The sequence below is a fragment of the Amblyomma americanum genome, chromosome 3 (assembly GCF_052857255.1).
Source record: "Amblyomma americanum isolate KBUSLIRL-KWMA chromosome 3, ASM5285725v1, whole genome shotgun sequence".
NCBI lineage: Eukaryota > Metazoa > Arthropoda > Arachnida > Ixodida > Ixodidae > Amblyomma > Amblyomma americanum.
In genome coordinates, this window is record NC_135499.1 from 4,706,676 (window position 1) to 4,720,127 (window position 13,452).

At 46.7% G+C, this 13,452-nt stretch overlaps 1 protein-coding gene across 13 annotated transcripts in view; it reads left to right on the forward strand.

The window, feature by feature from the left end:
* Positions 1 to 13,452, forward strand: part of LOC144124427 (ubiquitin carboxyl-terminal hydrolase 4-like) — a 176,210-nt gene that overhangs the window by 30,137 nt on the left and 132,621 nt on the right. For 10 of the 13 annotated variants that reach the window (XM_077657065.1, XM_077657067.1, XM_077657063.1 and 7 more), the window contains exon 3: positions 9,626 to 9,834. In XM_077657065.1, coding sequence (XP_077513191.1) covers positions 9,626 to 9,834 — 209 coding nt within the window. The remainder of the gene's footprint in view (positions 1 to 9,625; positions 9,835 to 13,452) is intronic. The other 3 variants (XM_077657069.1, XM_077657064.1, XM_077657075.1) reach the window with 1 other exon arrangement.

Sequence of the window (13,452 nt, forward strand, 5' to 3'; positions counted from 1 at the left end):
GCCGATACAACTGCCTAGGTGGTGGCGCTGCGGTCGTTTTAGGATGGGCGCGTCGTCTGCTCTCCCAGCTTGAGTAGCATCAGCAGGCGGTGGCTCGCGTGCATACAAAAATGTATTTAAGGAATACAAACGTAGTGTTCACCTTTATCTCTTCTAAATTAATGAAAAAAGATAGTTTAGTAGCATTTATAACTAAGTTTAGCCGGGCACATTAAAGACGCACTGGCAAATGGCTGCTCTTCTCATTGTGACTTCTTAGCTGGGCAAACATTTAGGGTTTCGATTGAGTGAGGGAATGCTGTGCTCTGTCATGGAAGCTTAAAAGCTCGTTGTTCGGGCTTTTTAACCGTATCTGCTTGCATGCATGCATACTGGGCCAAGTAAGTTTCTTTAGCCTCCCAGAAGCCAGTTTTGGCGGCTTCTAAACATCAGATTTCGTATTTAAAGGGACAGTGAGGAGAACTCTATCAATTTTTTTTGTTAGCAGATTGTGATAGTTCGGCATTTCGTGGCTTTGTTGCTGCTTGTCCGGGAGCAAAAGATGCATTTATTTCAAGGAAATTTGGATTCGAAGTTGAAAAAGTTTTTCCGACCCCCCCCGATTCAAACTCGGCGCACTCTTTTGACGTCACGGCGTCCTCTTATGACGTCACAGGACGGAGTGATGTGAAACGTGACGTAAACGGAGACTCCGTGATTTCTGGTGGCTAGCGGCACGGTCTAGCAGCAGCCGAAACGAAAGCTACCGCCACTGCACGTTGAAGGCATCCATCGGGGGTCGCTACCGTCGCTTCGTTTACGTTTGCACCGGCGTCTTGCCAGCGTTACGATGGATCGCACTCCTGAACCCGCCAACGAAATTCTCGCAAAAACTCCGGCCTGCATTTCAGCGACCTCAGCCCCACAGAGCGTGCGATGCTTTTGAGGGAGCATGTTTAGGTTAGGCGCCGGCGGGTCGTTTCTCCCTTCCTCAGTGAGCAGCCGTTGCTAATTAAATATCTTAACCCCAGTGCGGGGAGTCGTGAGGGGCGATGACAAGGTCAGCATGTCACGCCTATCGGAGGCTGGCCGAGGCTTTGGGGCCAATGGATTGTGATTCCTTGAAAGGCGCTGTTGCATGTTGCGGTGCAGCAGGCGGCGTCAAGGAGGTTTCTCACGGTTGCAAGGGCCAGGTTATTTATTTATTTTTTTTTGCCACAAAAAACAGATGGGTGCTCAAGGGCGCTCGCGTTTAAAGTTGGCGGCTTGAAAGTAAAACTGACGCACGGTGCTTCAACGGGTTCCGCGCGTTTCCGGAGCTACGGGGTCCACTGGATCGGGTGCTCTCGCCCACTTGCACGTACTACTTGAGATGTGTACTGTGAATGGATTAAATTAGCCGAGAGCTCGAAGAGAACAGCTCCGCCCAACTGCCGAAGCTATTGAATGGAGCCACAAACAAACCAGTTGGAGGAGAGCGGAGTCGCGGTCTCTGCAGGTTCCAAATCTCTTCTTTACTGGCCGCGAACTTGTGATTTCGCCGTGGCGGTGCTCCGAGGAGGCACACGACGTCATAACGCGCACCTCGCTGCAGAGCCGAATTAACTGGCCTGGCCGGGCCGGCGGCGGCTGGGGCACTCGGCGCGAAATAGAGACGTGCTCCAAGCACGGTCAGAGCGGCCGAAGCCGCCGAACGCGTTGGCGGTTAAGAGCAGTTGGAGTCTCACTTTGGCCGACGTAATGTCGCCGTGCAGCGCGCGTGTTACGCTGGAGTATAAACGTGCCTTAGCAGAGCCTGCCCTTAACCGCTAACCAACGTATTTGGTGGCGGCATCTATGGGAGCCAGTGGAACCCCCCCCCCGCGCACTCACTGAATTGAAAAAAAAAAAAAAAAAAACCTGTGCCGAGGCTTGGAATCGAACCAGGGCCTTTGGCGTTTTGAGGCGGAGATGCTACTACTTCGCCACAAAGTCTCAAGCTTTAACCATGAATAAAGGCGCATCTAGGGAATGCACTCTTTTGATGCAGAAATCTCCGCGCTTTCGGTACGTATATCCTGGCCTAACAGAGCTAGGCCATCAGCAATTTTTTCTTAACTGCCTTGTATCTTGCCTCCCGTCCCTAATAAACGATTTCCGTTATGTAGTTCGAAGTTGACTGGCACAGCCGGGAACATTTCTCCGGGCAAGCGTACAAAGACACAACTGCTAACTGCCTTGTACGATCACCGACCATCGTGCCATCATAGTTTTTCATCGACCGTGGCGATCATCTGACCAGCCTTAACAGGCTCCTTCAAAGGTTAACTAGCACTTGAAGTGGCACTTGCAGTTCCTCTGCTGTTCGGCGCTTGTAAATAGAGGCGCGTCAAAAACAAAACCACGGGGCATGCAAAGCTCATAGACACGAAGCACCATAACAAACCGAAACTCTGCTTGCTGCCTGTGGCACCACCAAGCATCGGTTTTCTTTGCTAACAACATTCATGTTGTATTTTGTCTGACTTCCTTGTGTGATGAAAGTGCACTATCGGTTTCAAAAGAAAACTTACTTCAATACTGAACCGCGCAACCTTCCTTTGTCAGCCTCAGAGACTCTTGGCTTCATGGAGTAAGGAAAATTCTTCCAAGGTGGCGTCTCTTGTCCTATGACGTCATCACGCTTGTACTTGCGAGATTGGCCTGTGGCGGCGATACCTGTATTTTGGTTCTTGCTATTTTCAACCTTACGAGAGCTTTGTCTTCAGTAAGAGTGGCGTTTTAGTGATGAGGAGCTGGTATTCTAACGATACAAGCCAACTTCAATTTCTTCTCAGTGTCCCTCCCTTTAATGTGGTGATGTTATGAAGTAAATGGGAGTTTGCTCACAGGCCGAGGCTAGGCTGCGAAATTTTGTAGGTGCTTCAGTTGCTTCTGAGAATGTTAATCAGTCTCTTTTATTTCTTAACAGAACTGTTCAAAGAAGCCAAAGGAAACTATCCGAATATGGTGTCTCTGTACACTGTGCAGTTGGTGCTGCAAGATGAGAGTCGAGGGGCCTGCACTTCGCGAAATTTACTGCTGTTACTTCCCTGTGACTGTTAAAACTGCGACTTCAGCTGCAGTTATAGAGGTGTTCTAAGCGACGTTTAAGAGTTGTTGTGCTTCACATCATCAGTAAGACAAGGAAGATGAGCATATCTGAGTAAGGCATGTTGCTGGGCTAGTTGGTTTAGCATTTTTTGAAGCTTAGAAGAAAACCCACCTTGGCGCAAATAAATTCACACAGGCAAAAGAAAAGGGACAAGGAGACAGCGGACAGGCGCCAACTTCCAACTGTTTATTGCAGAAGCAAAACCACATAGATTTATAGCCTCAGGATACGCCAACTTTCTTCACTTCGCGTGCCTTATCGCAGCCGTAACTTATCACCTTGCATTATCAGCTTTGCACAGAAAATTGCACTCCGCCACATACAAATTAACAGAAGTATCACTCACACACAAAGCTGCCTTTTTCTTTATGTGAAAGGCTTCCAATAAAAGCCTCGCCTGTTTACTCCTGCTCCTGCCCAGAATCCTTGCCTTTTCCAGTCGAGGTTCACACTTGCACATGTTAACATGGCTGACCAAAGTGCCATATTTATCTTCATTATCTTCTGCCATTTTGCAATGTTCCCCAAGACGTTTGTTGATGCACCTCTTCGTTTGCCCAATGTAGGACATTCCACAGGTCAGGGGTATCTCGTACACCACTCCTTCCATACAGCGGATGACGGTACGCTGATGTTTTATACTGCACCCAGGGTGCTCAGTGCCACAAATCTGGGGTATAAGTTTGTTCAGCTTGTTTGCAGCTGAAAAAACTAGCGGCACCTTGTGTCTGTTAGCCACCTTCTTCAGATTGTGTGACATTTTTGCACATGAGGCATAACTTCAGGTTTTAGCACAGGGCTCCTTTCTTCGGAATTCTTTGGACTGCTGCAGCATTTTGTTTTTTGGAGGAGGGTTTCAGTGACGGCAGTCAACACTACCGAGGGGAAGCCAGCAGCCAAAAGGCGGCCAATCTGATTTTTTAAGCTATCGTGCATTTGGTGTGGACAGGACTTTGAAAGCGAGGACTGAATGCATAAAGAGGCGATGGCACGCTTCAAAATTTTTGAATGCGCCGTATTGAAGGGCAGCAGTTCCTTTCTACTGCGGGGAAAGTAACCCCAGCATAAATGGTCCTCCCGGAACTCTAAGCTTAGGTCTAAAAATTGCAGTCTTTTCTTCCTTGGGACTTCATGCTTAAAAACTAAACCATGGCCTTTGAGGTTAAAAACACTTAAAATCCTGGACACATTAGCTTCAAAAGAATTGTCAAAACCAGTGGATAAAAGGATAAAAAATCGTCAACATATCTAAAAATTTTAAAAACAGGTCCTCCTAAAAACATCTGTGCAAGTTCCTTGTCCAAAGCTGCTAAAAAAATTTCACATTAGATAGGGGCGACACAGGAACCAATACATATACCTTTTCTCTGTAAGTAGGGTTGCTGATTAAAAACGATAAAAGTAACCTTAAGATCTTGCTCCAATAAATTCAAAAAATTTTTCGCAGACATACCGGCATCATCCAATAAATTCAAAAAGTTTTTTTTTTAATACCTGTTAGCAGAGATGCGGCCTGCACACAGCTGATGAAACGGATCTGCAAACTACTTTGCACAGCCTCTTATTACCCACGTCAAGAATTTCATCAAGCCAAACTAAGGGGGCAAATGGCAGGCGTGTTTCTTCGATTTTACCATCTGCAACTACGAAAAGAAGGGCTTTCAGTTTCGGCCGAGATCTACACCCAGAAGCTCAGCCTTGAACATCCTGCCGCAGGCATAGAGCACGTGCAAACTTGGCAATATGTAGACGAAATCCAGGCAGTAACATCAATGGCGATGCGTGGCTAGAAGCAGCTGCACCCAGCGCAGATGATGCAAGGCGCGAGCCAACACCAAACTGTCCATGTGATCAAGCAAAGCCAATGGGCATCGTGGCGGTGAAGAGAAAACCAAGAAATCTAATGCAGTACTGTCACCACTCTAGTGATGGCACTCACGTCTCTTTAAGCTCATAGCGGTGACAGAACGCGGCCGTATCTCCGGAGCAAGTTTTCCAACTGTTTGTATCTAAATATATTGAGCGCGGCCGTACTTTGCCCACGCCATCGGAGAACCTCTCTTTCTTCCTTCATGGTCCAGAGTTTGCCTAAACCAGAGTCCTTCAATTGCTTTATGATCATGGAACTTCTACATAACTCTATGGGAAAGCTCGGTACGCTGTACAAAGCAGCCACGCAGCGGCACTGTCATCAACCGAGGATCATGTATTGGCGAGTGGTGTAGCGGACAGTCGCCTCTGAGTGGAAAGGGACGTTTTGTGGTGTGTTGTTCTGTCATTTTCTTGTTTCGGCATTTTGTCAGGTGCAGTGTTGAAGCGTGTAAATGCCTATGTGGTTGTGAAACGAGCGCGTGCTCTGAATGATGCCTTCACCTTGTTGTGAGACGGGCTGGCACTCTAGCTTCATGGGCAATGATGAAAAGATGTCAACTTTTCTTTTTCTCATCTGATGCCGAACTGCAAGAGAAGTGGAGATACGCTGCCTCTGAAAAGAAATTGGTGGCTTCTCTTTTGGTTCCCCGTACGTGCCTGCTTGTGAGAAACATTTTGATACCACGAACATCATCCAGTACGATGGGTTCGTAGTGAACGAGGATGCTATTTCGGGGTGGCATGAGCGGCCCAAATTGAAGCATTGCACTGTTCCAAAAATATTCTAAGGGCTTCCACTGTACTTAACCAAGAACAAACCACGCTTTCGACTAGTATCAGCAAAGTGACACTGTATTGCATTGGATGTCTGCACAGCAGCGGACATGCCAAATATCTCGTGCCCGAACTGCCCTGCCATTGAAAATGCTACAGACACAGCTAATGATGGTGAGCCTCATTGTCAACACAGATAGCTCACTAGTGTCAGTACGTCAGACCTTGAAACACTAAAAGAAAGGTCCTGGCTGACACCTTCCTGTTTTATGATTTAAGATGTTTTGCGATGTTTTGACAAAGACTGTTAAACTGAAAGCCCGCCCGCAATCCTGAGCTGCACGAACTAAAATTTCAGCTTCGCAAGACGAGGTATCAGCTACACAAGTGTCAACAGAAGCTTGCTAAAGTCGCAGGACATGCAAACTAACTGAGCAACGGTGCATGAGAAATGCCGAGCTTCTGCAGGCAAAAAGTTTTTCTATTCTCTGTAGTATATGTGAATAAAATGTTTGTTCTGTAAAGACACTTGCTTTCAGGTTTTGCACATGTGTACCACAAAAGACGGTGACGGGTAAGTTGCGAAAATATTTTACATTACTATGTTAGAGTAGACTGCGATTGAGTGCTGTAATGTGCACCACAGCTCTCCAATTGAGAACGGCATTATTCGATTGTGATCGGGCCATTTAGCGGCACTGGGCCGTAGCATTGTCACTTTATGAATAGTGACACCCTATTGGCAAAATAGTACACCTATCTCTGCTGAAGTGCACCTTTTATAAGCTCAAAAGATGGACAAGTGAAAATACCTTCTGTTGCGCAACTTTTGCAAGTGAAGTCGAATACACTGTGCTCCAAAAGAGGAACGCCGTGGTGACAACAGCCAGCACGATATTTAAATGTGCTCTTCCGCTGCAGTCACAGACACTTGGCCATGAATATCCCACACCAGCTAATGCTCAGCATACTCGTAAACCTGCAGTTGTGTGCAGTGCAGTTGTAAACCTGCTCTGAACTCGGATGAGCAACACAAGCGGAGCATGAATCTAACGAGTGCCATCTGCTAACACATCCTTTGTTTTACTGTGCACTGCGCTGCACTCATGTAGGCTAATGAGCACACCGCACTTTTGAGCAATGTTTTAATGTCACATTAAGCATGGAAAGTCTCTACTATGCAACACTCAGACGATCTTGGATACGGAGCCAGTCATGGAGCTGCCAGCAGCGCTCTTTCTCTGTACAAGTGTCAAGCGGGCTAGGATTACGAAACTAACGGACACAGGATGTTGCTTCAATCACTCATGAATAATTAAAAGACCTGATAACAGCACAGGTGTGGAAAGGTTTTCTCATACAACCACACCATATGCCTACCAATTGCCGGCCTACCAATCACTGATTCTTGATTGGCAGTGGTGCCTCTAGTGCTCACTTTTGTCCCCAAACCAAACTTCATGACCATAACCAAGTTTCATGACCATAAAGCTATTGAAGTACTCTGCCGCAACTCAGGATGAGATGCTGCACAGTTTCTGCCCTTGCCTCACACTCTACACGTGGTGCACATCATGGCTGCAGTACTGCAGTGTTCCAAGAGCCCTGGCATATGCCTTGAAACCCGCCAGATCACTTCTCCCTCTGTGGCAACGAAAATTGGACACACATTGTGGACATTACCCAAATAACTCACCCCATCACGATCAGATAAAAAGGGAGTGGGCTAAAATTATAAGGACTCACTCATACTGGCATAAAATGTTGGCATCCCTCTTCATTATCTGTTTACAGATGCACTTTGCTGTAGCTGCAACATATGGTGATCATCTATGCTGGTGGCAGATGAATTTTTTTATTTTGTAAATTATGCATGAATTCAAGCCTTTTGTGAACTAGGGCTTCTGATTACTGTCCCTAAAACTGCATGTTGGGATATATTTTTTGGTTACTTCGGATTATTATGCCTGAAAAGTGACCAGTTTTCATTTACACTTCCGGTATGAAAGGAAGTTTCAGATTAGTTATTTATAATAAGTTAGTTATTTCATTGCTGATTGCCTCATAGTTTCCTTTATCATAGAGCCTAATAGTTTTTCGAGAAGTTTAGTTTAAAATAGCTGTAAAGTCGGAGGTGGCTGGAATTACTTTACTGTTGCTGATTTCCTGGAGGTATGTAAATAATTGTAAGCTGTTTGGATGAGTGGTCAGTATGAGGTCCAGAGTGTTAGCTGCTTCTCCTTTGACACGTGTCAGTTCAGACGTCAGTTGGGTGAAATGAAAATTAAGACAAACATGAATTCCCTCTACTCTTCCTGTTGGACTGTGGGCTGAGGTGTTCCAGGCGATATTGGGGCAGTTGGGGTAGCATACGGAAAAAGAACGGCAGGGTTTTAACACAGTTGAACCGAGTAGATGTGCAAAAGCATGTGTTTATAGTCTGGTTCGCTCATGGTTTTGCTTTGCTGGGTGTAGGATACCGTATAGAATGTTATGTGACCACAGATATAACATGATTGGCATTTTGAGACCTGAGAGAAACAAAGAAAAAATTATTTTATGATTATAATGCAAATGCTGATCTGTTCTCACCAACCGTAGCCAAAGGTTAAAAAATTATCTCAGAATGACTGCCATTGTGCAATGCGAGATTCAGTGAATGCTGTTTGTGTTCAGCTAGGCATGGTGCAGTGATATCATGCCAACCAGTCAGCGTTATGACAACGCTACACAACTGGTAAAAGGGACATTAACAGCTGTTGCTTTATAAAAAAAATTTCGGGGCAATCAATTTGACTGATCGTTGAGTAAAGATGCTGCGCAAAATAATACAAACATGGACGAGAAGGGCACAAGGACGGGCGCAGACTCGCGACTGGGTATATTAGGAGCAAAAGAGATGACTGCGTGAGTGATACCTCGATAAGACTTTATCAGACAGAATGCAGATTTCTGGCTTGCGCTCAGTGACTGACATGGTGGTGTGGAAGTTATTAGTATGTGTTATTCTGAATAAACCCAGTCGCGAGTCTGCGCCCGTCCTTGTGCCCTTCTTGTCCATGTTTGTATTATCTTGCGCAGTACCTTTACTCAACGATGTACGACCGATTCACCCAACAACATGCACTCCTGAATTGGACTGATGCAGAGGAAATGTTCTTCTTTCACTCTTCAATCTATTCCATTTCTATTCTATTCTATTTCAGATTCTATTCCATTCTGATTCTATTCTATTTCTGAGCCCATTGTATTTCACTCGCTAGTCTATTCGAGTGCTGATTCTGTTCCAATTCCGACTGCAGCTGTACAAGATGTGTCACATTGATATATCACAGTGAGTCCTTGTACAACTACAGCGGTGGTGCAGCGGTTAAGCAGTGCACCACTGCACCAACAGGTGGCTGTTTCAAACACGGCCATCTTACGAGGCCCACGTTGCTCTTCCCGAGCAGTGCTGTGAGGTATAGCTCTCGAAAGCCTCATTTATTGCACAGGTAGTTTTTGGAAGGCTTTCTATTTTGTATGTAAACCTGCTGTCTGAGTCATTTTCATTTTTACTGAGTAATTTTTCGTGTCTCCATCTTCTCTTCTACAAGTGGTTGGCAGGTGGAGGGAAATCCTCCTAAACCCTGCCTGCCATGTTAGACACTGCCAGGCTGTTTTTGCCTTCATGGCTCTCTTTATGCTATCAAGTGTGCATGTGGTGCTAATGCAATTCGAGTAGGTGGTTTGAGAAGTAAACTTTCCTTATATTTGTGCAAGCATGGTAGCACTGCCATGGGGGCAAAAGGCCAAGAATTTCCACACTTATTAGTTCGCACGAACTGTGCGTGACTGGTTGTGTGCCCTCCCTCTGTGTATGTGCAGCAGCAGCCTGTCGCCCGAGGCAGAGGAGCGCGGGGGCGAGCTGCCCGAGGAGGAGGAAGCGGTGGGGGGTGGGGTCCTGCTTGAGGGGATGGGTCTCCCCGAGGAAGAGGTGTGGCCGGCCACGGGACAGGATGGCCCCTTCTCCCTCTTCAGCAGACTCCAGGAGCCACCACCATTGCTGCTGCTGGCGCATGACGCAGCCTCCCAGGGTGAGGGTGCAGCTGCTGTTGCTGGGGGCTGCGCTGACTTTTTGATACCTGTGTGACAGCTTAGTGCCCGTGCCCTTCCTCAGCAGAGGGTTAAAAGTTACGACATTATTATCCAAGTACGCACTGGGGTGAGGTGCAATGAATGAGAGTTAAAGGGATTGTGAAAAGTAAATGAAGGTGCCCGGTGGTAATTTTTAATCCTTCTCTAAACATTAGACATGCCGATTCTGAAATATTTCGGCGCAGTGTTGAGTCTGCATTTAATAAAACCCGTTCAAAATAGTTGCTTTCTTGCCCTCATAAAATGACCATGCGACGCCGTCCGCTGGCATAAGCACTACTCAACTGCATCACCTTAAGACTTTTAAGAAAAAACTTTCTGTTGCCCTAAAGTAATAGATTTGTGCTAAAGTTAAAGTAAAAAAAAGAAAGTCTGTTTGAACACACAACTGTACTTAAGGTACAGCACATGGTCATGGATTGGTGATTGACGTGTGATTGGTTTTGGTTCGGCTTCTTCATCCTCCGTGGCTCCAGTATCCTTGGTCCTATCCTCGTTTACATCAACCCGACAGTGCCCTGTTAAGGGCGACTGCACGACTTGTAAAGCGGCCCTGTGCACCTGTTCTCCCATGCAGCAAATGCTTCCCCAAGCATCAAAGAAGATTAGGCATAATTTGGGGAGGGGCTCCAATTCAACCCACCCTAGCCCTGTTTACATGAGCCCAACGCTGTCGGGTCGAGTCGGGGGTTGGGCTGAGCAAGTTCAACCCAACACGACGACTGAGTGTTTACACCTACTCAATTTTAGTGAGTGAGTCGATATCGGTTCAACTGCAGTGACACCTAGCGTAGAGCAGTGCAGTGCGAGTGAGCAGTGGCAGCCTCCAAGATTGCGGCACGCCACTGCTGTCTCGGAGGCGCAGTGGCAAAAGCAAAAAACAGCTTCGCTCCAGCCAACCCGATTCTTCGACTCGACAGCGTTTACAAGCACATCGTTGCAGGATCGAGTCGAGTGAACCTACCCCTCGCGGCGGAGTTGACCGAGCCCGACCTGTCGACTCCCAACCCGACTCAGCATGCGTTTACATGAACCCAGTAACCGGTTTTCGACCTGACAACTCAACTCAGCTCGGCTCTGTCGAGTTGGCTTGCATTGGCTTTATGGTGGCTTGTGTACGTGATGTCATTTTGACGCCACGTTTGAGTCCATATGACGCTCTGACCTCGGTCAACTATTGCTCAACAATAGAAGAACGGCAGATTGGACGAGTTGGAAATGCTCCATAATATTAAAACAGCGCTAAGCAACAAGGACGAAGAAAGAAGGGAACACACAAAAAGGCGCTAATCTTACAACTAGGTTTTATTTGAAGTAAGTAGGTCAATTTATACGTACACAAGAACTACGCACATGCACATGGTCAAACACAGATGTACTCATTTAAAAATGCAATTAAAAACACACCGCATCAAAGGCTCGTGCAGTTATCGCCGATATGCTATCTCCTGTGCAACAGGCTCATTTCCTTGGAGGTTAGGGTTACTGAAGGTGTGCTGACGCAACAGCTTGTCTTTCTTATGATATGGAAGGCCTCTGCTATCTCTCTTGTGCGCCGATCATTGTGCACAAACAACACTTCCGTGTCGACAAAATATGGTGTGCATTTACACGTGAAGCAATGCTTGGCTAGGTTAGTCTCTTTTTTTCTCAAGGAATTGGCGTGCTCCATGAGGCGTACTATCGCGCTCAGTATGAGCTACGCCGTGCGAGCGCATGGCCGAGTGCTCGGCACGGTTGTACAGTGGCGTCGATCGCGCCGTTTTTCCGAACTATCTGGAGAGGGTGTAGCTGTTCCAGCCATCTCGCATCACCTCCACTTGCTCACTTCCCCCTCGTTTATTCTTGTTTTGACATCAGTTTCGAAAATGATAACTGTAGCCGTCCTTCGACGCCCAAACTTCGTGATTGGGGCCCTCTCGGTCCGCCCAATCGCTCTTATCTGGTTGGCCGCTTTTCGTTTCATCATTTTACTGAACAAGGAAATGTGGACGGAAGCGCTGCAGACTAATACGCTGGAAAGTGGCTGTTTGTAGAGCCGAGAATAAACAGCAATACGTTTGTCAGCTCGCAAGATGTCCCGGGTGCCCAACAGTGAGCGATTCCGGATAGTTGAACTGTCCTTAAAGCAGTATGCCCAACGTCAAATAGCGGATATTACTGGAAGGTCAAATAAGACTGCGAACTGCATCATCCAGGCTTATAGGGATGAAGGCCGCATCGGCGATGCTCCACATAAACGGCACCCTCGAGCAACGACTGCAGCTCAGGACAAGAGCATTCTCGAGGCCGCGCGGGCGAGCCCCTTCAGCACCGCCAAGGAGATAGGTGCTGCTGCTGGTGTGTCGGCGAGCGTGTCTACAGTCAAATGCAGACTGGCGGAAGGAGGTCTGAGGAGCCATCTGGCGGCTCAGAAGCCGCTCCTGACAGATGCGAACAAGACGGCGCGACTTAAATTCGCAAGTGAACATGTCGACTGGACCACCGACGACTGGAAAATGGTAATATTTTCCGACGAATCAACATTCACAACACGCTGGGACCAAAAACAAAAAGTTTGGCGCCCTGTCTATTCCCGCCACGAACCCCGTTACATCCAGGAAGTGGCATCAAGTGGCCGCACTACGGTCAATGTGTGGGGAGCTGTGTCCCGAGATGGACTTGGTGTCCTATATCGTATTGACGGACACCTGACATCGGCAAGCTATTGTGACATACTTGATTATGTCATGGTTCCCTATGCATTGGATGGCCCTTTTCCTGAAGGAGATTTCCTCTTCCAGCATGATCTCTCACCTGTGCACACCGCAAAAATTGTCAAGGAACTCCTTAACGAGCGAGGAGTGCGATGTCTACAGTGGGCGCCCAAAGCAGCCGACCTCAACATCATTGAAAATGTATGGGGAAGAATGAAAGTCGGGCTCTGCAAAAGAGGACTTCACCGATCATCCGCTGATGAGCTATGGAACGCGGTAGAAGAGGAATGGATGCGCATCAAAAATGAAGCAGATTTTATGGAGAATCTGTACGCGTCGCTTCCGTCGAGGATGCAGGAAGTGGTCGCCGTTCAAGGGGCGATGACACGATACTAAATAGTTACGACCACTTTTTTTTTTTACTTTCTGGGTGTTTGTGGTTTTGTAGTTTCTGATTTCATTTTCAAAGTGCAGTTCTCGGCGCCAGCAGCGAGCTGTATTGAATTTGCTACATCTCTTTACGTGTGCGTTGCACTTCTCGTCTACTTCCTTCTAATCAAATATTTATTTACAATTTGTTAGCTTTTATTTTGGTGCACAACTCGTGCGTTTCTTCCTAATTCTATTGTGATATTAAAGGAATGGTAGGCAGTATTCGTATTGTATAATACATTTACTTTAGGGAGAATTTTTATTTTATGGTAGTTTGCTTTCTATTTCAATGAAGAAATATTACAGTTGTCAATGTTATTTGATAACTTCTTTAACTGCCCCATCTCTGACTGTAGCTTAAATTCTTAGTCGCACAAAAATAAAAGAAACAAAAAGTGACGCAGCTTCGGAGTTCACTCAAGTACCAAA